We start from the raw sequence: 26,732 nt of genomic DNA, 5'->3' as shown, positions 1-26,732 counted from the left end.
CAGGCACCTTAGTAGGAGGAGCTCTGGGATTCTATATCAAGTATCACGTTGAACTTCGTTACAAGGTACTGAAATTTCGTTCCTTTATCAAGGCCTTCTCTTCTGTGTGTTTTCTTAAATAGTCCGCCGTTCTGCTTTTTAATTTCTTAATTAAATTCCACTTATAAATTGTTGGCTTTCGAATTCTGACGGATTAACTTGCTCTGTTTCTCTTGATTCCTCTATCTAATGTAAAAGAGTTTTTAGATTGGTCTTCAACAGTCTGGCTATAATATTTACAAGGCAAATTGGGTTTTTCGTAGATTTCCGATTCATTGTCAGAGTTGCTAATTAGGTTTTCGCTGAAATGATCATATTATGCTACTATCGTAAATTGGTTAAATTTACAACAAATCAGGTGCCTTCGTGGAATAAAAGATTTTTCCCCAACTAATCACTCTTGAGTCTTCAATTTGTCCTCGTTTAATCTAGAGCAAGTATGAGGGTTGAGAGCAAAATCAGACTGTGCACCACTTCACATGGCATTGACATGCACTTAAACTGTAGGACAAGCCTATGCAACTAGAGTATGAATTAATTGAGCACACCAATTGAGAATCGTTTGAATCAACTCCAGATAAGGAAGACATTGGTTACAGATGGATGTACAGAACAGAGAATAGGGCTGATGGATCCTTAACAAGCACGAGGCAAAGTTAGTGGCAAAAGGATCTGCACAGGAGGAAATTGATTATGATAAGACATGTGTTTCACCAACAGTGATAGCAATTGGGTATATGATAGCAATTGCAGCAGAGGTTGGGGGGACGGTGTATCAAATGAGTGTCAAAAGCAGTTTCCTGAATGGTTAGTTGGAATAAGAGGTCTATATGGAACAGTTCACAGTTTCATGGATTTAAGATCACGGTAAGGAACATCCTGTTTGCAAGCTTAAAATTTCATTGTATTGATTAAAATAGGTCACTGTGCTTGTACATTGGAACGCCACAAAAGTCCTCGGGTATTTCAATTGAATTAATTCGAAGAAAAAAGATGATCGTATATTGTCTAGTTACACGGATCCAGACCAGGGACGATTGATCAAAGAGACCAAGTCTACATCAGGTTTCATGTTTAGTCTCTGTATAGGCGCTGTTTCACAGATGAGTCAGAGGTGACTGATTTTGGTATTTTGTGGCAGAATAGAGGGATTATGGATCAAGCAACATGCTTAGTGTGGTGATCAGTATGATCATCAAGGGAGGGTATGACGGGATGTTAGAATAATATTCATGTTAATATTAATGTATTATATGTAATTTCTAAGTAAGTCTCAGGGTCTAATTGCACTGAGAGAAGTGAAGTGAAATGCACTTTCCAGCCTGGGATGGAAGATATTTATATAAACTAGAATGTAAGAGAAAGGAAATAAAAGACAGATGCTTAAAAAATAAATAAACCACATCGGAGAAACTAAGGAAGTTACATAAACTTGAGGTTATATGTAGATAGGGATGTGCAGGGTCATAGGAGTACGTAGGTAAAAATAAGTTCCATAGGTTCCGAGTTTTTGTGTAGATAGGAATGTGCAGAGTTATATGAATACATGGGCTCATCAAAGGGTCTTCTGAATCCTGACGAGCCCATGAATTCGTATCTTCTATCAAGTCCTTTGTATTAATACAATCACTCTTACTTTGCCATTGCTTAAATCTGTGTTTGTAATCCATTCCTGAAATTCTTGCTGCACTGCACTTTTGAAATAATACATCCAGCAAGTGTCTGTTGAAGTAGCATTCCATAGTTTGTAGGAATGTTTTATACGGAAGCAAGTTTTTAGTGGCTGGCATTGGGCAGGTGGTTTAACCCTGTTTAACTTAGGATTCTTGTTGATGGTTGTCTCCCAAATTGATCTTGAGCCATATTCATAACTTATAATAATCATATGTATGCCAACCCTAGACATTGGAATGCTTAAGCTCGAGTTGAACTAAGATGTTTGTTCCTTACAGTTTTGAGAATAAATTGAAGCAATAGAGTGAACTAAGAGGTTTTGGTTTTATGGACTCTGATATTAGAATTTGGTTGTACTAACACTTCTCTTCTATTGAGCTAAACTGTAAAATCCAGTAACTATGTATCAGTGTGTAGGACTAGAAAGAGATATATTTAGGATCATTTCATCAGCCATTTTATTCGATGTTAAGGTATTTCATTTATGTTCCTATAAATGTTCCACTCAGGATATCATTTATTAATTTTCCTAAACTTTAGGAAATTTCTATTCTCTGGAAATAATATAATTCATATTTTCTAAGGATGCTGGTTATTGCCTGTTGACCTCAAAATATTAAAGTTTGTTTTGCTCCATTTATATGTTTGCCAAGATTCATTTTGCTGATTATTTGATTCTTCTTTTTGTCCAGCAAAAAATGAGGGAGGAAATGCTTAAGTATGATATTGAGCAGCGACTGAAAAGTGAGAAAAGCACAGCAGATTCATCAGAGCTCTTATCTGATTCGTGAGAGATTTGAGAGTGACAAACTGTATCAGTCCGAGTATTAGTCGTACAGTGTCATAGCCTTGTAGAGGCCAGTCTAGTATGTTTTAGGATTTGTTAGTAGTCTATTGTTAAATGTTTTAGTTCTAGGAGAGAACTTCCATGACAGAACGATGATGCTTCATTTTCAAGATGTTGCAAAACTGAAAACCAAAAAGGTACTTTTCAGGTGATATTATGCTTTTATTTTGTTGAATGTACTTTTATTTCTGTTTTGTTGATGTATTTTGGACATTCACTGGATATTAATAAAATGATCTCATCTACACTGCCTGCCTTGCTCATGGGCCTTTTCTGTTTTGATAGATTGAAAAACAAAAAGAAAATAATTTCTTTTAGAAAGACATAGGTTATATTAGATGCAATGCCAATTATTAGTACTGCAGGGTCCGTTCGATGAGTATAGTTTTAAACTTTCTAGTGACATATTAATGAAAGCATTGTTAGGAATAAATAGGGATGATTGTGAGTTCATTGCTGCTGGGGATTATTACTACTGCAGGGTTTGTTCTATATCTAAGTATATTTTTAGATATTTTAGTGGCATATCAATGAAAGCATTGTTAGAAAAAAATAGGGATGATTTTGACTTTGTATTAAGCTCATTGCTGTTGGGGACATGGTTGTCTTGCACTTTTTTCAATTTCAGTAAAAGGTTTTGGAGACGACTGACATATTTAGTAAACTTTGTCCAGGTTGTTTATGAAGAAACCTTCTATGCACGAGATTCAGGTACACTGGAACAGTTAAAGGAACTGAGCTCCAGGCGAAGAGCAGTTGAGGAGTCGGTCAATGGAAGTAGTTTTATTACAGCAGCCATTGCAAGAGAAATGGCAGGTGGAACAACATCCCGAATTCAGCAGGTGAGAATTCAACTATGATGTGGATTGCTTGCTTCTATCATGTTGATCTTGGAACTCTTTCTGACTGTTTGGTGTCAGGATTGTTTAGGATCTGCAAAAGCTAGAGCTATATTTGCCTTTGTTGGAGAATTTAGTTATGAGTGTAGAATCAGTGGGAGACAAGTACCAGATTCTTCAGTGGACCACCAATCTCAAAATACAATGGACTAGTGCCTTAAATTCATCTCCTGCCTTCAGTCTTGGGGGGCCCAAGTTCTTTCGTATTGATAATTTACGGTTTGAACTTGGAATGGCCCTTTTCCTTTATGGCGCACTCTTGCGTGAGCGTGGTTTGGAAATGTTGAGTTCAGGTTAAATTCGTGCTAATCTACTATCCTCGTCTTTAGTTAGCTAACTATTACAAGGGATTGAAAATTTGTGTAAATGTTTGAATATAACTCCAATATTCTCTCTGCCTTATGAACTGCAGATTTTGTTGAATCTGCCACCCTTTTTAGGAAGGCTGCAGGAGTTTATCAGTACCTGTCTCAAGATGTACTCCCCCCCTGGAACCTAAGCTTCCTCCAGAGAGGCCACCGGAGGCAACACCTTCCATGGCTTCTATTATGAGTCTTGTTTGTTTGGCAGAGGCACAGGTAATTTTCTGTTTTGAGTTTATTTTCTGTGTTTTAGAAATTTCTGAGATATACTGGGAGTTGAATTCTTTTTGCCATGTATGTACAGTTTGTAGAGATTCCTCATCAAATTTTCTGTCATTTTTATTTTCAGTTTCCTTGACAATATATCTCATCATAATCCTCTTATCATTCTTTCTTTTTCTGTGTGCCATTACATGTTTCAATCTTCTTTATACCTTCGTGGCATCTATGTTGAAGAATTCTTCTCTCCTCTTTTTACTGTTCAGGTGAAGATCTTATTAGTTTGTTTGTTTATTTATTAATTATATACATTTTTATTTTACCAATTATCATTCAGTTTGTTTCTTTTTTTCTCCCAAAAAACATTTGCATTAGATAAATTCAGTAGCTGATGCAAAATTGATGTACTGTGAAGTATCTAAACTGTTCCATTGAACATTTCTAAAAATCAGGCTATTTTCTAATGTCCTTGTACATTTTTAGAGGTCCTTGTAGTGGCGTGGTGTAAAGTGCAATGATAATTCTACCCTAGGTTTCTTTAGACATTTAGTTTTTTCCAATCTTTTTCTTCAGCCACTGCCACTAAAGAATTCTTTATTTGCAGTATAAAATCAAAATTTCAATATAACTAAATATAATGAAGTATTTAACCAAATGTTAATTTCTTCAAGTCCAATTTTTTATACAAACAATCGACCCCACAGAAGTCAAGAATATTCGCATAAATGCGAACAACAGATCCACAAGTTCGTCCACAAATGCCCAAAATAGTTTTCAAGGATTATTTTAACACACCAAATGACAAACCCCAAGGTATCTTCTCGACGTCATCCTTGCCAGTGAGCTTGGCTCTGTCAGAACCTCCCTGTGGCAGAAACTTGAGCCTTAAACATGTACTCGTCACAGGAAACCCCTTCTGCGTGTGTTAGACCTCTTTCTTGATGATCCTTAGCATATGATCCTCCACTCAGCAGCGTCCTTCGTCCCACGATACTGATGCCTTTGTTAACTTGAAGTCTTTAGGAAACAAATGATGTGTTGCAGAGAGCGGCACCCTTATGCCAGATAATTGTTCTACCATAAATCCTACTGCATTCGTGGCTGTATCTGTGCCAGAATAAACAAAAAACCCTAGCCTTTCAGTGTTTGACCTTCGCTGGGAGTTTAAACCCTTGCTGACTCCAAACACTTTGCATATCCTTAGGCCACTGAAATTCATGATTCCCAGATCTGTACAACCCAGACTTCATTGAGCCGAGAGGCACATTCTACAGCCCAGTGTGAAGGCAATGTGTAAGTATGTCCATCTCTCTTAAAATAAAAATAAAATATTCCCAAAATAGAAAAGTAATGTTGGCTATGCTATGCATATTTAATTAGTAATTAAAAAGTAAAAAAAATATGTAAGATATCAAAAATATTTTAACACATGATATCAACTTCATATATATCTATGTATAGAAAAAAATGTAAAAAGAAAAATATTTTAATGTTGTCCAATGTGGGTTATGAATAATATTTTAATATGAATAAATATTGATGTATAGTTGAAACTATATTAATAACAAAAATACCGGTTTAATGTGCACTGATAAAATGACTCGATGCACATGTTATGTAATCTCTATAACATTTAAAAGTACAATTTAAACAATAAAAATTTACACATTGTTTTTTGCACTCTAAAATACTTTTGCATGAGAAGAAATTTGATCCCTCTCGGCTCATATTATATCCATTGTTAAGATGGATCTATGCTGGTATTTTTTGTATGCTGTTAGATCCGTTGTTAAGATGGATCTATGCTTGTATTTTTTGTAGGGTTAATCGGTCTTCTCATAAACTTTGATGATCTGCTTAGCGAAAGGCTTGGCCTGCTTCATAGTTTAGAAAGGCTTCTTTGCTCCCAATTGAGGAAAAACCTTGTGCCAAAACAAAATTCGTTCTCCACAAAATTCACTGCCCTTGCAGAGATACCACTCTGCGAAAGATAATTTAATCTCCCTAGAATAGAGACGCTTGTGCCCAAAATAGAGAGAGAAAAGAGTTGTCAACTAGGGTGGAATCTTTCATCACTCAAATTGACAAGAGAGAATAGGGTCTTAAAACTCTCTTAGCTAATGCGCAAAATACAAAGAAATGATCTACACTTGATGATCCCCAAAATGAACTCAATCCTTCTTTATTTATAGATTTCCTAGAGGGCTTCATCTTTCTTAAGTGATTGAGTAAACCTTGCTCAAAACCCCAACTTTGGGTTTTTTAAGCCTAGTTGCCCCAAAACTTGCCCAACAATGGGTATTTTGGGTTTTTTCCCTTTTTGGTGGATAATAGTCTACAGGGATCGATAGGCTAATGAGTCCCATTTGTCTTCAATTCGTAGAGGACATTACAGTCCCCCCTGCCTGAAGTTTGGGTGCTGCAAAATCCGTTTTCCTTCGCATGTCGCATCCTCGTCTGGTAGATTTTTCCATTTGATGAGGTATTCAGGAATTACTCTTCCTCTTAACTTTTTTCCTCACACAACCACGATTGTTTCTAGAATCAGTTTCAATTGCCCCTTTTCATCTAATGGTGGTAGTTCAACAGAGGTGGTGACCTATTGACCCACGACCTTTTTGATGCAAGACACATGGAATACATTGTGGATTTTGTTGTTACTCGGTAGCTCCAACTCATATGCCACCTTGCCCACTCTACGAATAATTTTGTAAGGCCCATAAAATCCTGGTTGCAATTGCAAGAAAACAAGATCTCCTACCTCAAAATTGTGCTTTGTTCAATGTTGGTTTGCGTACATCTTTTGCTGATTTTGAGCAACTTGTATGTTTTCCTTGAGTGCACTGAGAAATTCCTGACTCTCTTGTATCCAACATTTGGCAAGAGGTGCCTTGCTGTCACCAAAATTCTACCGATGAAGGACATTGCATCATATCCATATAGAGCTATGAAGGGTGTCATCACAATGGGATAAGTGCTTGGTGGCGTTGTAGCAATGCTCCCCCAGGTACAACAACTTAATCCATGCCTTTTGCTGGCTTGTCACATAGTTGTGTAGGTACCTGTCAGTTTGAGGGTGATAGCTAATGCTAGGGGTCAATTCAGTTCCTACTAGCTTGAAAAGCTCTTGCCAAAATGCGCCTGTAAATCTACTGTCATGATTGTTGACTATATTCTTGGCAGCCTATGTAGTCTAAAGAACTCTTTGAAAAACAATTTTGCTAGCTGCTTGGCCAAGTAATCAACTGAGATGGCAAAGAAGTGTGCGAATTTAGTTAGCATTTTTACCACCTTGTAGATGTAGTCCTTCCCTTGTACTGTGGGTAGCCTTGTGATGAAATCCATCAAGATACTCTCCCATTTTTGTTCTAAGATTGGTAGAGGTTGGAGAAGACCTGTAGGATGTGTATGCTCAACCTTATTATGTTGGCATGTCATGCATTCCTTGAGATATTTCATCACATCTTCCTTTAGCCCCTTCTGTGAGAATCGTTCCCCAATTTGTCGATGTCTTGAAGAATCCATGATGCCCAGCTGAAGGAATATCATGTTTAACTCGTCATCCTGGATGATTTGTTGATTAGTGTCCTGGCAAATTGGTTCTTGGCATATTCTGCTAAGAGGTGTGCCTTCCAATATTTTGTGAGCTACTCCATGGGAGCATATTTTGCTGGTTTTTTGGAAAGTGCATCAGCCACAACATTTTTCTTCCCCTTCACATACTCAATATCAAAATCATAAGCTTGGATCTTGCTTACTCGTTTCTGTTGTTGCTCATTTAGGTCCTTTTTCCCCAAGAAATGATGCAAGCTGTTGTGGTCTATCCTGACTATGAACCTGTTTCCTACCAAATATTGCTTAAAATTTGTCAAAGCATGCATGATAGCCAACATCTTCTTGTCATATATGGAGTAAATCTTCTCTGTGCCTTGAGGCTTTCCGACTTTCGAATGCGATAGGGTAACCCTTTTGCATTAAGTCAACCCCTATTCCTTCCCTTGGTGCATCACACCCTCATATGAATGGTTGACCAAAGTCAGGAAGAGCCAAGACTAGACATGAGCTCATTATTTCTTTGAACTTGTTAAATGTCTTGTCAGATTCTTTTGTCCACCTGAACGCTCCCTTTTTGGTTAAGTCTATCAAAGGTGTGCTTAATTGAGAGAAACCTTTAACGAATCGTTAATAGTAACTGCAAAATTTGGGGAACCCTTATAATTCTTGATGAACATGTACTCCCTTTGCGCTAATTATATGCCCCAAATAAAGAATCTATGTCAATCCAAACTCGCATTTGATGCTTTGGCAAAGAGAGACCGTTCTTGCATAATGCTCAAAATTGTATCCAAATGTTTTAGATGATTGTCCTATGTTTCGCTGTAAATGAGAAGGTTGTCAAAGAACACTAATAAAAACTTTCTTAGTTGCTGGCTAAAGATATTGTTCATACATGATTGGAAAATGGCGGGGGCGTTGGTTAGCCCAAAATGTCCACAATGGCATTAAAATGTTGTTTTTGGCACATCCTCTTCCCGAACTCAGATTTGACGGTACCTTAATCTAAATATATCTTTGAAAAGTAAACTGCTCTGTGAAGTTTGTCCAGTAAATAATCGATCTTTTGGGGATAGGGTACTTGTTTTTGATAGTTTTCTTGTTGGGCGTGCGGTAATCAATGCACATTCTCCACGTGTTGTCCTTCTTCTTTACCATGACCATGGATGAGGCGAATGGATTTGACCTAGGTCTAATGTGGTCCATTTCTAGCAGCACTTGGATCGTCTTTTCTATTTCATCCTTGAATTTCTTCAAGTGTCGGTAGGGATGATCATAGGCATAGCTCCCTCTTCCAGTTCTATAGTGTGCTTGAATCCTCCCTTAAGAGGCAATCCTGGAGGAATATCACCAAACACTTGATCTTTTGGCTCTTCATCTTGCATTCAGCTGTGTGCGCTATATTACCATGCCTAAATAGTGCTTCTATCCCTTGGCTGAAACCACCTGTGGGCTCCCATTTGCCATGCCTCTCAAGACTACTCTACTGCCATTTGGTGAATTCCATCTCTAGTGCTTGGTAGTCTATTGTGTGCTTGCCCAACGATTACAACCACTGAACCCCAAATACCATATTGAGATCTGCAAGGCTTATTACATAGAAATCACTAGTAAAAGTATAGTTATTGAGAGTTATGCGCAAACTTAAGATCATTTGGGTGCAATCCAAGTTGTATCCATCTGCAACTATTACATCTAGGCCTTTGAACTCTTTGGTGGAAAGTCCTCTTTTGGCCACTAGTGCTGCATCAATGAAATTGTGTGTGGCTTCTCCATCAATTAGTGTTGTGATGTGTTGTCCCTTGACAACTCCCTTGACCTTGAAGGTGTAATACTTGGGTGTACCTAAAAGGGTTGCAATCTTGACTTGGGGACGAGACTTCCTCTCTTTACTGGCTTTTTCTTCTCCCTTCATTTCTTTGGTGGTTCTTCCTTGGAATTGCTAGGTTTTTCTTCTTCTTTTGATTCCTTTTGTGGTTGCTCTTCTTCGATACTTGAGGTGGCTTCTTCTTCTTCTTCGTCATCAAAGAGCACTTCGATGTAGTGAATCTTCCCCTTCCTTAAACAATGATGTCCAGGTTCCCATGGTTCCATGCAAGTGAAACATGTACTAGATCTTCCCCTTTTTTAAACAACAATGTCCAGGTTCCCATGGTTCCTTGCAAGTGAAACATAACGTTTTCCTCCTTAGTTCGCTTTGGGTCTTGTCATCTAACCTGATAAATCACGTTGAGGGGACTTCTTCTCCTTATCTTTTGGAGGAATGAAAGGTTTGGGAGGAGATTTAGATTTGATTTCTGCATTCCCCATTTCACAAGTCTTCTTGATATCCTCGTGAAGGGTAGTGGGGTTGCTTTTACCCAGCCCTCTAGTGGTTCAATTAAAGCCTCTGTGAATAAAACATGACTAATCTTTCTTCGGATATATTTGTTACTATGTCAGTGATACATTCAAATTTTGAAATGAACTCTTCATGTTATCATGTCTGCTTGAGAAGTTCCCGTTCTCTGAAGTGGATGTCTAGGTTCTTTGGATCAAATCTTTCTATCAACCATTGCATAAAATCTTCATAGGAGGTAATGTTGGCATCCCCTAGACCATTGTACCACAATTCATGCGCTTCCCCTTCTAGATGCAAAGTGGCAATTTAGATTGCATCTGCTTTTGCCATAGGGTTGAGCTTGAAGGAGGTGTCTGATTTTTGCACCCAAGCTCTTACTGTACATTTAGATGATCCATCAAATGAGAGAAGGTAAAGTTTTCTTGCCTTGCGTATTAAATCGGAATTACATTGCCCCATGGGCTATTTCTGAATTTGAAATCACTGTATTCATTGAAGGTTATGGAAACTCGTGTTCTCTTCTAGTGTTGCATATTCTCGAAAGTAATCGTCCAACAGTGTATTTGTTTCCGCAACTTCTTGGTTTGCTGTGGCTTGATTATTTGTGGATTGAGGAAGCAACGGTCGATGATTATTTCTATTGGTTCCCTTGGTGTTAGGCGGACTAGGGTTATGATTCCCATTCCCCTCCATGTTAGTTTCGTTGTTCTAAGCAACACTTTCATTTCCTATTAGATGAGTCATTAGTTGAGCAAGTTGTTGTTTGTCCCTGGGCCAACATTTGCATTAATTGTTGTCCTTGTTGCTGCCCTTGTAATAGCAAATTGATATTTTTGTCTATCCATGTATCAATACATGTAAGAGGTCCTTGGTGTCTGGATCTCCTCGTTCCTCCTTGCTTCTATGGTTGCCTTGCGATTACCCTTATTCTTCCTGATTGTAATGTTACTCGTATCTCTTGGGAACCTTGACTGTAATGTTACTCGTATCTCCTGGGGACATGCACAAAACTCATAGGCTTGTAGGATTCCAATGCTTTGATACGATTGTATAATGCTATGACAATTCTACCCTAGGCTTCTTTAGACATTTAGGTTTTTCTAATCTTTTTCTTCAACCGCTTCCATTAAAGAATTCTTTATTTGTAGTATAAAATTAAAATTTTAATATAACCACAATATAATAAATTATTCAACCAAATTTTAATTTCTTCAAGTCCAATTTTTTTATACAAACAATTGACCCCACAGAAGTCAAGAATACTCGCATAAATGCAAACAATGAACTCACAATTTCAAATATCCACAAAATCACAAAATAGTTTTCAAGGATTATCTTTAACACACTAAACAATAGACCTAAGGTATCTTCTTGATGTTATCCTTGCTGATGATCTTGGCTTAGTAAGAACCTCCTCGTGGCAGAAACTTGTCACAGGAAACCCTTTCTGCGTGTGTTAACAGGGCTATCTTGATCGTCCTCAACATAAGATCCTCCACTTGGCAACCTCCTTTGTCCCATGATACTGACGCCTTGGTTAACTTGAAGTCTTTAGGGAACAAATGAAGTGTTAGAGAGAGCGACACCCTTATATCAGATAATTGTTCCACCATAAATCCTGCTGCATTTGTGGTTGTAGCGAAGCCAAAATAAATGAAAAACCATAGCCTTTTAATGTTCGACCTTCACTGGAAGTGTAAAACCTTCACTGCTGGATCCAAACACTTGCATATCCTCGGGCCATTGAAATTCGTGATTCCCTAGAGTATAACCCAAACTCGTTTTTTTCGCATGTTCTGTAATGTGTGCAATCTCAGAAGTCCATCTAATATAGGTTAATTGACCTTCTCATAAAATTTGGACGACCTGCTTAGCGAAAGGCTCAACCTGCTTCATGGTACATAAAGGCTTCTCTCCTCCAATTTGAGGAAAAACCCTATTCCAAGACAAAATTCACTGACCTTACAGAGATACCACTTTGCCAAACATAATTTAATCTCCCCAGAATTTATAGCCTAGCCAGTGACCCTTGTGCCCAGAACAAAGAAAGAGAGAAGAGTTGTCAACTAGGGTGGAATCTTTCGCCACCGAAATTGACAAGAGAGAATGGGGTCTTAAAGCCCCCAGAGCTAATGCTCAAAATATTAAGAAATGATCCACACTTGATGATCGCCAAAATGAACTCAATCCATCTTTATTTATAGATTTCCTATAGGGATTCATCTTCCTTAAGTGATTGAGTAAACCTTACTCCAAACTTGGGTTTTTTAGCCTAGTTGCCCCAAAACTTGCTCGACAATGGGTATTTTGGGTTTTCCCCCTTTTTGTTGGACTATAGCTTACGAGGATGGATAGTCTAATGAGTCCCATTTGCCCTCAATTCATAGAGGACATTACACATGGCCATCCCTTTTAGAAGTCCTTGTGTTAATAAACTTCACCACTTTCCTTATTTTCTAGTTTTCAAGTTGTCGAGAATCTTTAGATTTTGTCCATTGCATTTGCTTTTCACAATTTAATGGAACTAGTTAGGATCTCATGTAATGGCATACCCTCTAACTTTTGATCAATTTCTCTTTCAATCACGTTGACTTTTGGCCTTGAATGAGAGCAAGGTCATTGGAGGTCTAGAGAATTTGCTAGTTAGGATCTTATGTAATGGCATACCCTCTAACTTTTGGTCAATTACTCTTTCAATCACCATGACTTTGGTCTTGAATGAGAGCAAGGTCATTGGAGGTCTAGAGAATTTGCTTCCTCACTTTAGTGGTAAAGTTTCATTGGCTAGGGCATTTTTTGTTCACAGCATTCATGTATCTTTGATTTGGCATGTGTGAATTGTGAACAATGTTATCTGAATTGGGTTGGTCATTGAACTGGTGGACTGTAGAACCAAGAACTGGACCAGAATTGGGAAAAAAATGATTATTCAAAAAATAAATAAATATGCAAATTTTGAAACCACAAACATATATTTATGTGCATCCATATGAATTCAAACCATTATACATAGATATGCATCTCATACATATACGAAGGGTGCATATAACCAAAATAACATCAAGTGCAATTCATTTTTGTACCAAAAGTACATCAATAAAGAGGCTCTAGATGGCCTGTAGAGTGCCCCCTAAAAATAAAATCATGCTGATTGGTGTTTGAAATGACTTGTTAGTGGTGTCAAAACAACTGTAGAGGGATGTGCTTAGAGGGGGGAACAAGTTTCAAAAGATATGTGTTGAAGAGGTCCATTTAATCCCAACAACCTTGTAGTGGCCTTGGAAAGAGTGCACAAGTATATTAAGTGCATGGAGAGTTGCGCATGTTAATGGATATGCCTCAAATTCCACTACTAGTCCCAAATTATCAAAGTGATTACATGACTAAGAAAGAGGGGGCTACTTGTTGGAGGGAAATTGAGTGAAGAAGGGGTTATCTCTTCACCTATGAAGCAAGGGAGGTTGACTACAACATCAATGAGCTCCATGGGAGTCACTCTTACTCCAATCTAGACTATCTGGTTGCATGAGGACATGCAACACTTTCAACTGGGGGGAGATGGTAGGCATCCAAATTGACCTCATTTCTGCACCCATTCACCACCTTTTGACCCTCCTTTTCTTATTTTCATGTCATCTCACAACCAATTTTGCTCACAATGATACATTTTTGATAGAGGTACAATGTTCTTGTGACTGTCATTTTTAATGATCTAGACAAAGCTTGTGTGCTGGAGGCATTGGCAAAGGCTACCAATGCAGTAAATTGTTGCAACATCTCCGCATTACTGCAACACCTCCTCTGTGTGACTGTGAAACCATTGATAGTAGTTGTTAAATTTGGCAACTAGGGCCAAACTTCACATTGGACAGCGCACATGAGGCAGCTCATATTTTTCTTGGATTCCTCTTTTCGAGAGGTGTAGGATTGATCTAAAGATCATCCCATTCTGACATGTACAAATGAAGTTATGAATTTATTTTGATTATGGACAAATTGTCAAGGTTGGCCAACCATCAAATTAGCATCCTCCAGCCTTCAACATTGCATAGAAATACAAGGAGCATCCTCCTCATTTTGGCATCACTCTCATTCATCTTTTTCTCTCTCATGTTGTTTGGGTACGAATTTCTGGGCACCTCTCTCTCTCCACACATGCGAAGGGAAGACTGGTTTTTCTAGTTGCTGCGTTGACCAGATTTGACCAAAAATTTAGGAGGCTGACTTTGACCAATGTTGACCCTATTTGACTGCGGTTTTGTGAGGGAGGCTTCTGTTTGGGTAGGCCGCAATTTTGGGCACAAAAATCGAGGCTGTTTGACCCTAGTGTTTGTCCTAGTTTTGGTTGTTGCATTGACTTTTGTTGACTAGGTTTGATTGGTTATTTTTAGACTGTTTTGTGTTGCATTATCTTGTTGTTGGAGGCCGAGTTAACTAGGTTTGACCAAGCTGTATTGGAGGAAGAATTCTTCCCTGTTGACCGTCGTTGACTTTCTAGTTAGAGCTTGTGGTTACTGCTATTTGACTGATCAGATTTCACTATGATTGGGCAAGTGAATATTGTATATTGTACTCTCTCTCTGTGCTGAACTTGTGAAGAATTATAAGAAGAATTGATCAAGGGTTTCCCCACATTGGGGTTTGTCCTTGTCTGGTGCCATATCTTGTGTCCTCTTGTTTTGGATTGTCTTCTACTACTATTGTTTATGTTCTATCTGCATTTTACTATCATGATGATGTGATTGCTAAACTGGATATTGATATTGGGCTAATAAAGAAATTGAAGTAAAATTGCTTTAAGCATAGAACATACCATTGTTATCCTAAAATTAACATGGGATCAAAGCTGAGGTGAAGACAAAGCCCAAGAAAGAGTGAGAAGAGCAATCACTAAGAGGAGCAATCACTGATAAAGGACAAGATTCAATTGCCTCCACATCCTACTTCAAGTCTGGTGACAAGCTTCATGATAAGTATGATTATCATGCATGGAAGATGTCTCTTGATTTTAACATTAGAAGAGCAAGATGTTATGGATAATGTGCAAGGGGAAGATTTTAGAACCTCCTTCAAATGCACTGGCTGTTGCTAAGACAAAGTACAAGAAGGGTGAAGTCAAAGCCAAGAAGATCATCAGGGATTCTATTCATAAGCATTTAGATGCTCACATCTCCTATTTGAATACATCAAAGGAGATATATGGAGATATATGACAGGTTGGTTGGCATGTTCAAATCTAGCAATGCAAACCAAGTTCTTTTCCTCAAGAACAAGCTGAAGGATATAAAGAAGGGAAGAAATGAAGATATTCAATCCTACCACATGAGGATTACTGAGATAAAAAATGATCTTTCGATTGGAGAATTACTGAGATAAAAAATGATCTTTCGATTGGAGAAGCTATTGCTGATAGGGAGCTTACTCTCATTGCCCTTGGAGGACTCCCTTGTGAATGGCATGAGTTCAACACTACTATTCTTAACAACGACATGATTCTAGGTTTTGAGGAATTGCTGACTAGATGTTCTCAAGAAGACACAAGGATGATGAAACTAGATATGCGCCTTCAAATAGGAATGATCTTATTGCATTCTCCGCTCATGCTAAAAGGAAGAACAATGCAGGTTCTAACAAGCAATGTCAAGGAAGGCCGAGTTTCAAATATGGAAGGAAGGGAAGATGCTTCATTTGCAACAAGTTTGGCCACTATGCTAGGGAGTGTCCTAATAGAACGGATACACCTCATGATGATTAGAACCACAACAACAACAATTTTAGGGGCAACAACAATCAAAGGAATGACAAATTCAACAACCGAGGAAAAAGGAATGCTCCCGCTCCTCATCAAGGACATGGTTTCCCTCCCAAGAGATCAAGGAACACCAGGTATGATGAATCTAATGTTGTTGATAACAAGCAAAAAGAATTACTGCATCTCCTTCGGACACTTTGGGAAATTGGTTGATTGATAGTGGTGCCTCAAGGCACTTCATTGGGTATAAGGAAGCTCTTTCAAATCTGATTGAAAAGGATACAAATTTGGAAGTTATCCTAGGAGACAATGCCACCTATCCCGTGAAGGGAGTTGGGAATGTTACTCTTCAATTGAATCAGGGTAACACCATTCATCTACAAGAAGTACTATATGTACCCGATCTAAAGAAGAACTTGGTATCTATCTCAACGATGGAGGACAAAGGATTCAAGGTGGCATTCATCGATGGAAAGGTACGTGTGTGGAATAAAAATTTCAAAGATGCATTTACACTTGGCTTCAGGGTTGATAACCTATATCAAGTTGGAGGAAGCCCATTGGGAGCTATGTCTTGCGACACATCACTTCAATCCGAATTATGGCACCGAAGGTTTGCTCATCTACATTATAAGGCTCTACCTGATGCGAGGAAGATGGTGACATGTATGCCCAAATTTAAAGTAGAACATGAAGGTGTTTGTCAGGGGTGTGCCGAAGGAAAGCATACAAGGGGACCATTCCCCTCAAGTGATAACAAGACTACTGACATATTGCAATTGGTTCATTCTAATCTATCTGGTGCGATGCTCGTGAACTCATTAGGAGGATATTTATATTATGCTATCTTTATGGATGATTTCTTTCGCAAGACTTGGATATATTTCTTGAAGAAGGACCAAGTATTCTCATGGTACCATTCTTTCAAAGCTTTGGTCGAAAATCAAACAGGGAAGAAAATCAAAATAATAAAATATTGAGGACCGATAATGGGACTGAATACGAATCAAATGAGTTCAAAGATTATTGTAGAGACGCTGGCATTAAGAGGAAGACTATTACTGCATATACTCTTGAGCAAAATGGTGTTGCTGAAAGGAAGAACCGTTCTATCATAGAAGCCACCCGTGCCATGCTTCATTATCAAAGCCTTCCGAAGTTCTTATGGGCCGAAGTTACAAAACTGCTGTGTATGTTCAAAATAGATGCCCTCATCAAGCATTGGACTCTAAGACTCCTGAAGAAGTTTTCACCAGTAAGAAACCTGATGTTTCTCACTTTAGAATTTTTGGTAGCCCCGTATATTTTTATGTGCCAAAAGAAAAGAGAAGCAAATGGGATGCTTCTAGGAAGAAAGGAACATTTGTGGGCTACAACGAAACTTCTAAGGCATATAGAATCTATGTGCCTGCTCAAAGAGAATGGAGATAAGTCATGATGTCACCTTCGATGAGGATGCTTCCCTTGGGAAGATTAGTAACCTTCCTCTTCCAAGGAAGGACAAAGAAGCAGATTCTGGAAAGTAGGGAGAACCGTAGGAAGAGAAGATGCCTGATGCTGAAGGACTAGTGGATCCCATTGATCCACCCCCTCATGAGCCCTCATTCTCTAAAAGGAGACCGTCATGGCTTAGGGAGACTCTCGAAGATGCCGAGAGATATGTTGCACCTGGGGGACATTTCGTGAAAGCAAGAAGTCAAATAGGTGCCAAGGTTACTTAATTGCAATGAGCACCATTGCAAGAAGCTGCCAAACACCAAGTTTGGAAGGATGCAATGAATGAAGAGTATGAGTTGATTATGAAGAGTGATGTCTGGGATGTGGTTCCTAGACCCAAGGACAAATTTGTTGTCACCTCGAAATGGCTCTTCAAGATCAAGCATGGAGTTGATGGAAGTGCTGAAAAGTTCAAGGCCAGATTTGTTGCTCGAGGCTTCTCTCAAAAGGAAGGTGTAGACTATGATGATATATTTGCACCGGTTGCCCACTACACCACCATCCGTTCGATTATAGCCCTTGCTACCTTGCAAGGATGGAATCTTCACCAGATGGATGTCAATACTGCCTTCTTGCATGGTTCACTCAAGGAGGAAGTCTATGTAGAACAACTTGAGGGGTTCGAAGTTCAAGATCATCAAACACATGCATGCAGCTGAAGAAAGCCCTCTATGGGTTGAAGCAAGCAACCTGGGCTTGGTATGAGAGGATCGATAGCTATCTAATGAAACTGGGTTTTACAAGAAGTGAAGTTGATTCGAACCTTTACTTTAAGGTTGAGAATGATAGATCTCTCGTCTTGGTACTCTATGTGGATGATCTCTTTTTGACCCTTTTATTCATCAATGTAAGAGGGAGTTGGCTTCTGAATTCGAGATGAAGGACCTAGGAGTGATGCATTACGTTGGAGGTCTGGCAAAAGCCTGGGAAGATTTTCCTCAAGGAAAGTATATTGTGAAGATACTTGAAAGATTTGGGATGGTTGACTGCAAGTCCGTGACTACTCCGATGCAAATTAACTTCAAGAAGTTATGCGGAAGTGCTGCTGGGACTGATTTGGGAAATCCTTTTTAGTATCGGCAACTCGTGGGTGCCCTGATGTTCTTGGTGAACTCTCGTTCGGACATATGTTTTGCAGTGAATACATTGATCCAGTTTATGGTCGAGCCTCATCACATATATTGGATTGCTGCCAAGAGTCTCTTAAGATATCTTCAAGGCACAATCACTTATGGAATGAGATACAAGACTGAGATACACTACCAGGAATGTGAGGCTCCATGGCTACTCTGATGCAGACTGGGCTGGCATTATGGTGGATCGTAAAAGCACATTTGGATGTTGCTTCTCTCTAGGTTTTGCTTTGATATCATGGATGAGTAGGAAGCAGAAGTTAGTTGCCTTGAGCACTGCTGAGGTTGAATAATTTGCGACTAGTTTGGCCTCCTGTGAAGCTGTTTGGTTGAGGAAGCTCTTTAGTGAGCTGTTTGGAAATGTGCTGGATACCACTGTGATATTTGGCGACAATTGCTCCAAGGATATTGATATCGTGTACCACTTTATTCGGGATATGGTACAACGGGGAGCAATAAGGCTCCAAGACATTGGGACTGATGATCAGGTCGCCGATATTCTTACGAAGCCCCTAGGGAAGGTCAAATTCTTAACCTTTTATGAACGACTTGGAGTTGTGGAGAGACCCTCGTATGAGATGGATGTTGAGCTCCGGGGGGCTTAGGGTACTCCTTGGAGCGATAAGCGACCATAGGGTGAGTGGTTCACCTTCCCCTATTGGTGCGCGATGTACAGGGTGAGTGGTTCACCTTCCCTTGTGATACCCCATGGTGGCATTTGCATAGGATGAGTGGTTCACCTTCTCCTATGGCATATGAGCAGGATGAGTGGTTCACCTTCTCTTGTCGGCACATCTTACCCATGCAGTGCAGGACTCTAGGAAGTACCTCTCATTTGTCCAATGAGTAGGGAAATGAGGATAGGGACCATGGTACTACCGATGGACGCATCGTGTACTACCGCACTCCCTATGCTAGGATGTTGATATTGATCTGGGATAAATGGAAACTGACTTTGGGTCAGTTAAGAGTGGTATGACACACTCTATTATTGGAGACTGACTTTGGGTCAGTGGAGAATGGTATGATACATTCTCGATCGTTTATTCTTTCTTCATAGTTCAACAGAGCAAAGTAGAGACGCTGATGGTACAAATTTCCAGACAATTTGGCAGGGGAAGTTCTCCCTAATTGGGAGGGAGTGTTTATTTTATCTAGTGACTTAAGAAAGCTGATTAAAACTTTGTAATCAATCAATTAATTAATTATGCAATATTAGTAGCACCTAACTGATTGTATTAGCGTATACATTGCACGAAAGTTTGCAAGTTCCAAACAAACACTAGATTGCTATTTAAATGTACATTTCCTCATTTATCTATTAAGAAATTAGAAGGTAATTGAAGAACTCATCACATGCTACAAAAATACCTTCATATCATCAAAATCATTGTGTGTATTGGGATCCTCATCATCAATACCCCCCTATAAGAATTAATATAAGATAGGGAAAGATTAACATGTCAAATCGTGATTTTGCTTGAGTGATGGGTACATTTTTACTAGGTCATGACAGGGGAGTTCAACAAATCAATGCCACCAACATTGAGGTACACAAACGGCTTGGTGCTCTTGATTAAATGCTAGTTGCATACCCTCATACATGACATAATCCAATGGAAACATAAGAATTCCCCCAATTTTGAATCTCGAAATGTGTTAAGTCTACTGGATTTTGAGTGGGATTGAAAATTCTACTTCTCTATATGAAATCTATTTATGTTGGAACCACTCTCAAACATCTCGAAACAATTATTGGTAATGATAAGTGACATTCTTATTTATCTTTCATTTTCATCCTTTAATTTCAAGAATTTAACATTATCATTATTTGCATAGCATTAGTAGGGCCCTAGGGTTGAATACTAAGTTGTCACACTCATAATTTTTCTTTTTTTTTGGTTTTCTTTTTTTAAATTTAAATATGTGTTGAGGGTCTTGTTACCCACCAAAATTGGTGACCCCTATCTTGGGTAGCTAACTAGTCAATAGCCCTACACATTTGCTTATCGATGATGATATGCCAGTTCTTCTACCATCTGTACCATTCATACACCTCTCACCATCCGACATTCCTCTTGGATGAAGGTGGGCTATGTTTCAACTTTCAACAGGTACTTCGATAATTTTGCAATTGAGTGCTTTTACTTAATGTTTTTGTCGTTTAGTATGGATAAGGTTATGAATTGGACGATTGACCGATCTTGATTGTAAACTTGTTCTCTAGCCTTACCGAGGAGGTTAGTCTTTAGCCATAGTCCAATAGGACCTTCCTTTAGGGTTATAGGAGGGGCACTACTTGGAGGACATGGATTGGAGTAACATGTCCATTCTCCCTTACCATACTTTAACACATTATTATCCTTTGATACCATTTCCATTGAATCATTCTTTGGGTCAATAGTCATTGGTTCTTTGGGATTTGGCACTCTCTTGTCCACATCCTTAAGCAAGGCCCAAAAACATTGCCTTGGAAGTTGATGCAACTAAAAGAATGAAAAAGCAAAGATGGCCACAATTAAAAAAAGTAAAAGTTAAAATGCAAAAGATGGCTGGGACATAAGATAACGTGTGGGCAAATGTTGAGCATGAGCTCTATGCTCATTAGCCATTAACTGGTTCTTGAGTGCTTGATGCTCCATCTTATCAAAAGGAACCCTTGCATGTCCCAACCTTGATGAGCAATAAATTGTCTCATCTGAAGGGATAAATTAAATGCTATATCATAAGAGCAAGCTTTGATATTTGATCTATGCACCAAAATACAAAGTAAAACCAAAAGGGTAGAAAAAGCATGTTGAAACAGGGTCAACGATTACTTCCATCATTACACTATGCACTTAGGATGAAAACTCCCATTAGTTGGTCCCCTAACCATGCATTTGGCCATGAAGTCTTTACCTTCCATTGTCACTTACACCAACACTTATTGATTAAATCCTTAACTCTAGAAATGCCACCTCCCCTTCGTCATTGGAAGTACCTAATATGGTTGACTGCTTAGCTACCCCCACAAAGATAGGGAACACCTTTACGGAACTTGGTCTAGTTAGATATTTGAAGGTGATCTCAATTAGCATTAATACACCCTTAACACCTAAGTATGGCCCACTTAGATGCATTTATGATCTTAGTCTCTAATGAATGGTTGCCACTTAGATGCATTTATGATCTTAGTCTCTAATGAATGGTTGCTTTCACTTGAGTTTGAGTTGGTTTTGTCAGGTGGTCTAGAGCAGTAGAGGCCTTGAGGGTACCCCACTCCCCATGATGCCCAGGCCATACATTACATTCTAAAGAGTATGGTGACTTCACAGATGCAGCGTTGCACACTTTTGGCATAGTGTTGGGCCTTTTGATGACTTGAGCAATTGATATACATCCTAGAGCACCCTAGGAGCTAGAACATTGAGCTTCTCTTGCTTAGCATGGAGGATTCTTGATGATGTACCAGTGGACCCAACATGCCCCCAGGTTGGCCTTGACACTACTTGTTGAGAACACCATTATCTAGGGCCTAGATGAGGATGGTCATCCTTAGGATGATTGAGGAGGGCTTGTTACACTTGATGGAGCCCTAATGTTAGAGAGAGAAGGCACCACATTGCCTACTTCGCACCCATGGAGATGATGTGTAGCACCCACAGTTGGATTTTGGACCCTTGGAGCTACTTTGATGCTTGTTTTGGAGATTCTCCTCAAATGGAGGATGATTATGATGCCTGGAGGCATTTTCAGCCTTATGGAGCATTTGGAGCTCTAAGAGTTAGGCCTATGGCTCACATATGTGGGCTTATTTTGGCGTATCTTGTTGTAAAGCTAATGGGTTGGCTTGTAGCCCACTTACTTTTTGTCCACCTAAAATTCAAACTTGTGTAGGGGCTTTTAGTCATAAATTAGAAGAGGCAGACTTTATATAAATAGAGTATCTCCACTCATTTATTCATCGTCACTTGTGTGGAATTCAACCTCTCTTAGAGAACTCGGCTTAACTGTTGCACTTCACTACTTTGTGGAGATGTGATCTTATGTGGATTTTTGGCTATTGGAGACTAGTGCTTGTTGCAAAGACGTCATTTTGGGATTGAAAGAAGATATGTTCTTGGATATATTGTCTGTACTTTTTGTTGAATATCATTTATGTTTATTACATGTAATGATTATTTCTAGTGTTTTTGTGTTCTTTGTCTAAATACATATGTTACTTTGTATCCTTGAATTCCTTAGATAACCTCCTAAAGAGCATTTTTCTAGTGAATTTCTTCCCTCATAGCTAGGGTTACCAAGTGAAAAACCTAGGGTTTCCCCACTTACTCCCTTCGAGGGATTGACATTTCCATGATCAAAGTCCCTAAGACTCCATCACCCAAGTAGATAGAAGGCATTGGCATCCATCTTGTGATAAAAAACTTTAAAAAATTATCTCTTTCCCTTTGTGAAATTTGGGCCCTTCAAAAATTATCAAAATCTAGCAAATTGCATCGGTGAAAGTGCTTCCCTAGGGCTGATGTCATCAACTGTAGGCAATTCCAAGGCTTGTGGAACCCTAATTTTGCATCAAAGCTTCAACTTAGGGTCATTTGAAGGTTTTGCATTCTACTTGTTTATCATATGTTTCAAGCAAACCTTTTCCTTTCCACTTGTATGCCTAGATGTGCCATTGTTGAAATTTTGAGCCACATCTTGAAAACCCTAGGCTACAAGGCCTCTTCATAGGTATGCTACTCTATATCACAACAAATTGAGCCTTGTTCCCAATTTGAGCACCTTGATTAAGCCTATCAAAGTGTCACATTGATTTTATTGACCTAGATATATTGGGAAGCCTCACATGTGTTGAAATTCCACTAAAGAGCAAGAGGTAGAGTGCTGAGGTGACAATGACAGCCACCTCTTTTTTGTGTCTTACTTTGGCTTTTGTCTTGTGAGGCCTCTCACAAGACCTGCTAGATTTTGAGACAACAAGTCCCTTGTCGCATTGTATGGAAAAATGATGGTTTGGAAATTGGTACTGAACTAGCCTTTTCCGATTCTATGCTACAAGTCAAAGCAATTAGGAACTGAAAATGGTTGGACGAGTTGGCTCCATTGGTTTTGAATCTTGATAACATTGAATTTGAAAGGCTTGTGTATCTCTTGAAAGTTGAAAGGCATTAACCCCAAGCAAAGCTTAGCTCATAAAGTATAGGTACTGATGCAGGAATTGCCACATTAGTATTGATTCACCAATACTTGGCCATCTTGGAAAACAACCATTGATTTGTGAACTTGTTTAGATTTGCATTATGGCATCTCCTTACATGGAAAGCCTTGAATTCAAATTGTTGTTTCCTCCATTAACACTTTGAAGAGTGCTTCGTTGGTGTTCTTCTAATTTATCAGATTTGTATCAACTATGAATTGCAATTTTCTTTAACTCTCATATTCCTTTCGATAATGATTTTATCAACTATGAAGTGCAATTTTCTTTAACTCTCATATTCCGTTCGATAATGTTAATTCCATCATCTCCTTAATAAAGTCAATTCCATCTGCTTAATTTGGCAACCTTTTTGTATTCACACATGGACTTTCAGTATGAAGCTAAATTTTTTACCATCCTAACGCGAAGACATGGGATTACTGGTGAAATGAATCACATGGCATCAATTATCACTTTCATTGGACCAGGTGATGCTCAGAAAGGTGGCGATGTGGGATTGAAACTAGTCAAATGAAACGCATGGCATCAGTCATTGCTTTTGTAACTTCACGTAATGTTCACAACTACTTGGAAAGGTTACCCAATGCAAGTCTGTTTTGGCTCAAGTGTGCTTAACCATGGAGTATTTCTTGATAGTCGTGCCTACTTGGATACACTAATTGTGTCATTTGCTGCTCAAATGTTCTTTAACATATGCTTAAACTATGTTGTTGGCCCTAAGCACATTCTTGGACAGCGTTAGTAACATGGTGTAACCCCAAGTTGCTAGTTTGCTCAGGATGACGATGATAAATAAAGGTTCGTTGCCCTCGATTAAGGAAACATGCATGGCATATTTCAATGTCTGAGCAAGACATAAGCGAGTGTACCCAATGCATCCAGAAAAAAATGTCTTACGAGGGAAAACTGAGAATGTTCATTGGAATAACCATGGCTACAATGGTTAAGTGACCAAAGAGCATGTAGCTCGGGAACAAGTAGATGATAAATTTGTGGGAATTGGCAATATTCTGGCCAGCTGAAACATTTTAATTTAGCCCAGCAGACCAAGTTATAATATGTTATAGGGGTCCCTGTCCAACACTTCTGTTTTTGGCTAACAAATAGCAAACTAGATCTTCAAAACTCTGGTTAAGAGGTATTAAAGAATTGTAAATTAGAATAATGTTTATTCAAAATTAACTTGAAATGCAATGGGTTTGATTGGTGTTCAACGAAATTTGACATCAAGCATGTGGCACAATCTCAAGTAAATGCCTTTGATGTAAGCTCGGTATTTGACACCAAAGCCTATCATACATTCTCCTTTTTAAAGTCTTTTTCCGTGTTTTAATAACAAATCTTACCATTGAGAATCACTTTATACGTTTCAAATATGTGATTTAACCTGTAAAAGGTACTGAGTTTAGTTGTATTATTGACTTAAATTATATTTTACTGTCATCCTAATCAGTCTTCTTCCTGGAACTATTGATCAGGCTGTTACAGTTCGAAAAGCAGAAGAAAAAGCTACGAGTATAGGTCTTCTTGCAAAGCTGCATTATGGTGTGGCACAGTTTGTTGAAGAGGCCAGCAATTTGCTCAGGTTCAGTGTTGCAGACTGGAACGACATTTCAGACCGGTTCAGGGTGGGTATGCAGTTTTATTCAATTATAGATTGTTTTGTGGGCCCCAAAACACGTCATTCATACTGTTGTGGACATTCCGCTGTTTTATTTTTCATATTCATGTTGGACAATATCAGCATTCTTTAATTAATGATTTGTGTGTTGGAGGTTCTCAGAGTCTTGCTTCCAAAGTCTATTTCATGTTAAGAGGCTCATGTTTATGACAATTCTCTGTCGTAGGCAGTGTCTCTACTTTTCCACTGGTGACGTGAATTACCTTAAAATTAGTGATTGACAAAAGACGAACTTCCTGATGAAAGTCCTGTAGATTAGACCAAAGTTATACAAGCTCCAAAGTTGTTTGAAGACTGCACATAGGAGGGTCTAGAGAGCTTCTAAGATTATGCTTGCAAATATACCCAAATACTTTGTAATAAGTGGGATGACAGTCACGCAGAAAATGTAGCGACTTGAAACCTGGAGGTGGTTTTAATATTTAAACCACTGGAGTATACTTTTAGGCATAGTGGAATTTATTTTTACCCGTATTGCACTTATTGGTTTCAATGGTGGGGGTGTTTAGTTATCAGTCACCATTTTTCTTGATTGCAGTTGTCTTCTTCACATGAGCAAATAGTGTCGAGTGTCCAGTATTATATGCATTTTCTGAAGAACTATAGGCAATAATATTTTGTGGTGGTTGCAGAGATTTCTTTCTGGTTGCATTGTTCTCCATGAGGCTCGGAGTCAAAGATACATTGCAAGTGAATTGAAAGCGGCAGAGCAGTTGGGCATTGCTTTAGGAGTGCTGCGATACGCCAAGAGCAATTTCCAAGGGAGGTTGCCTGGTAAGTTGAGCTTTGTTGAATATTTACGTGATTATCTATAAAACCTATAATATATTCATAATATCTTTAACCGTTTAGGTATATACATTTAATATGTATGAGAATCTATTTTCTTTTTCAGGTAAGATATGGCATGTATGTTTTCATAATATATTTCAAGTATGTATATTCGTCATGTATGTGAATCTATTCTTTATTTCAGGTGAAGATTCCTGGAGGCAGATTTTCAGGCAAGAGATTGATGCTCTTGATAAGATGCTCAGAAAGTTTGAGCATGAAAATGAATTCATATGGCATGATAAGCTACCTCCTTTAGATGAGCTACCTCTTTTGGAAGGGAAGAAAATTGTAGCACCGATAACATATAGGCCATTTGGATTAGACAGAGAATTTCTTTTCATAATGTGACTGGAGGGTGTTGGAGTTGTCATTCTTTGTTACCCTGATTGTTCCACCACTCGAAAGCAATAAATCGTCCTGGTGCTAGCATTCCTATGCCATAATGAGCCTGCCGATTTGAGTATGTATGCTATACGTTTCGTAGACCTGAAATTGTATATGCAGGTAGCAGGAGGCGTTCGACTTGACAGGTGATATAACAGAAAGTGTTATTATACCCTTCTGGACATTGGGAAGTGCCTTTGCTTCCATATTTCCAAGAAAGCTGAAAGTATTCTTTTGTGGGTAATCTGTATTGAAATCTTTCTGGTCAACCAGTTTTATATGATTCTCATAATTGAATAAACTGTTTCATCA

The 26,732-nt window shown here is 38.7% G+C and overlaps 1 protein-coding gene across 1 annotated transcript; it reads left to right on the top strand.

Moving 5' to 3' along the window:
- The first annotated feature begins 542 nt into the window (after window positions 1-542).
- LOC149173414 (Endosomal targeting BRO1-like domain-containing protein) lies at window positions 543-26,732 on the top strand. The gene is given in 9 exon segments (XM_089424593.1): window positions 543-906; window positions 2,406-2,697; window positions 3,235-3,402; window positions 3,491-3,752; window positions 3,872-3,937; window positions 3,940-4,037; window positions 25,000-25,149; window positions 25,835-25,976; window positions 26,179-26,732. Coding segments are annotated over 8 exon segments (1,137 nt in total). The 5' UTR covers window positions 543-906; window positions 2,406-2,652; the 3' UTR covers window positions 26,385-26,732.

The sequence above is a fragment of the Pinus tabuliformis genome, chromosome 4_2 (assembly GCF_031772625.1).
Source record: "Pinus tabuliformis cultivar Carrire ecotype Pingquan chromosome 4_2, CPIR1, whole genome shotgun sequence".
In the NCBI taxonomy this organism is placed as follows: domain Eukaryota; kingdom Viridiplantae; phylum Streptophyta; class Pinopsida; order Pinales; family Pinaceae; genus Pinus; species Pinus tabuliformis.
The sequence above is the reverse complement of the archived record's forward strand: the minus strand, read 5'-3'. Positions and strand labels throughout refer to the sequence as shown.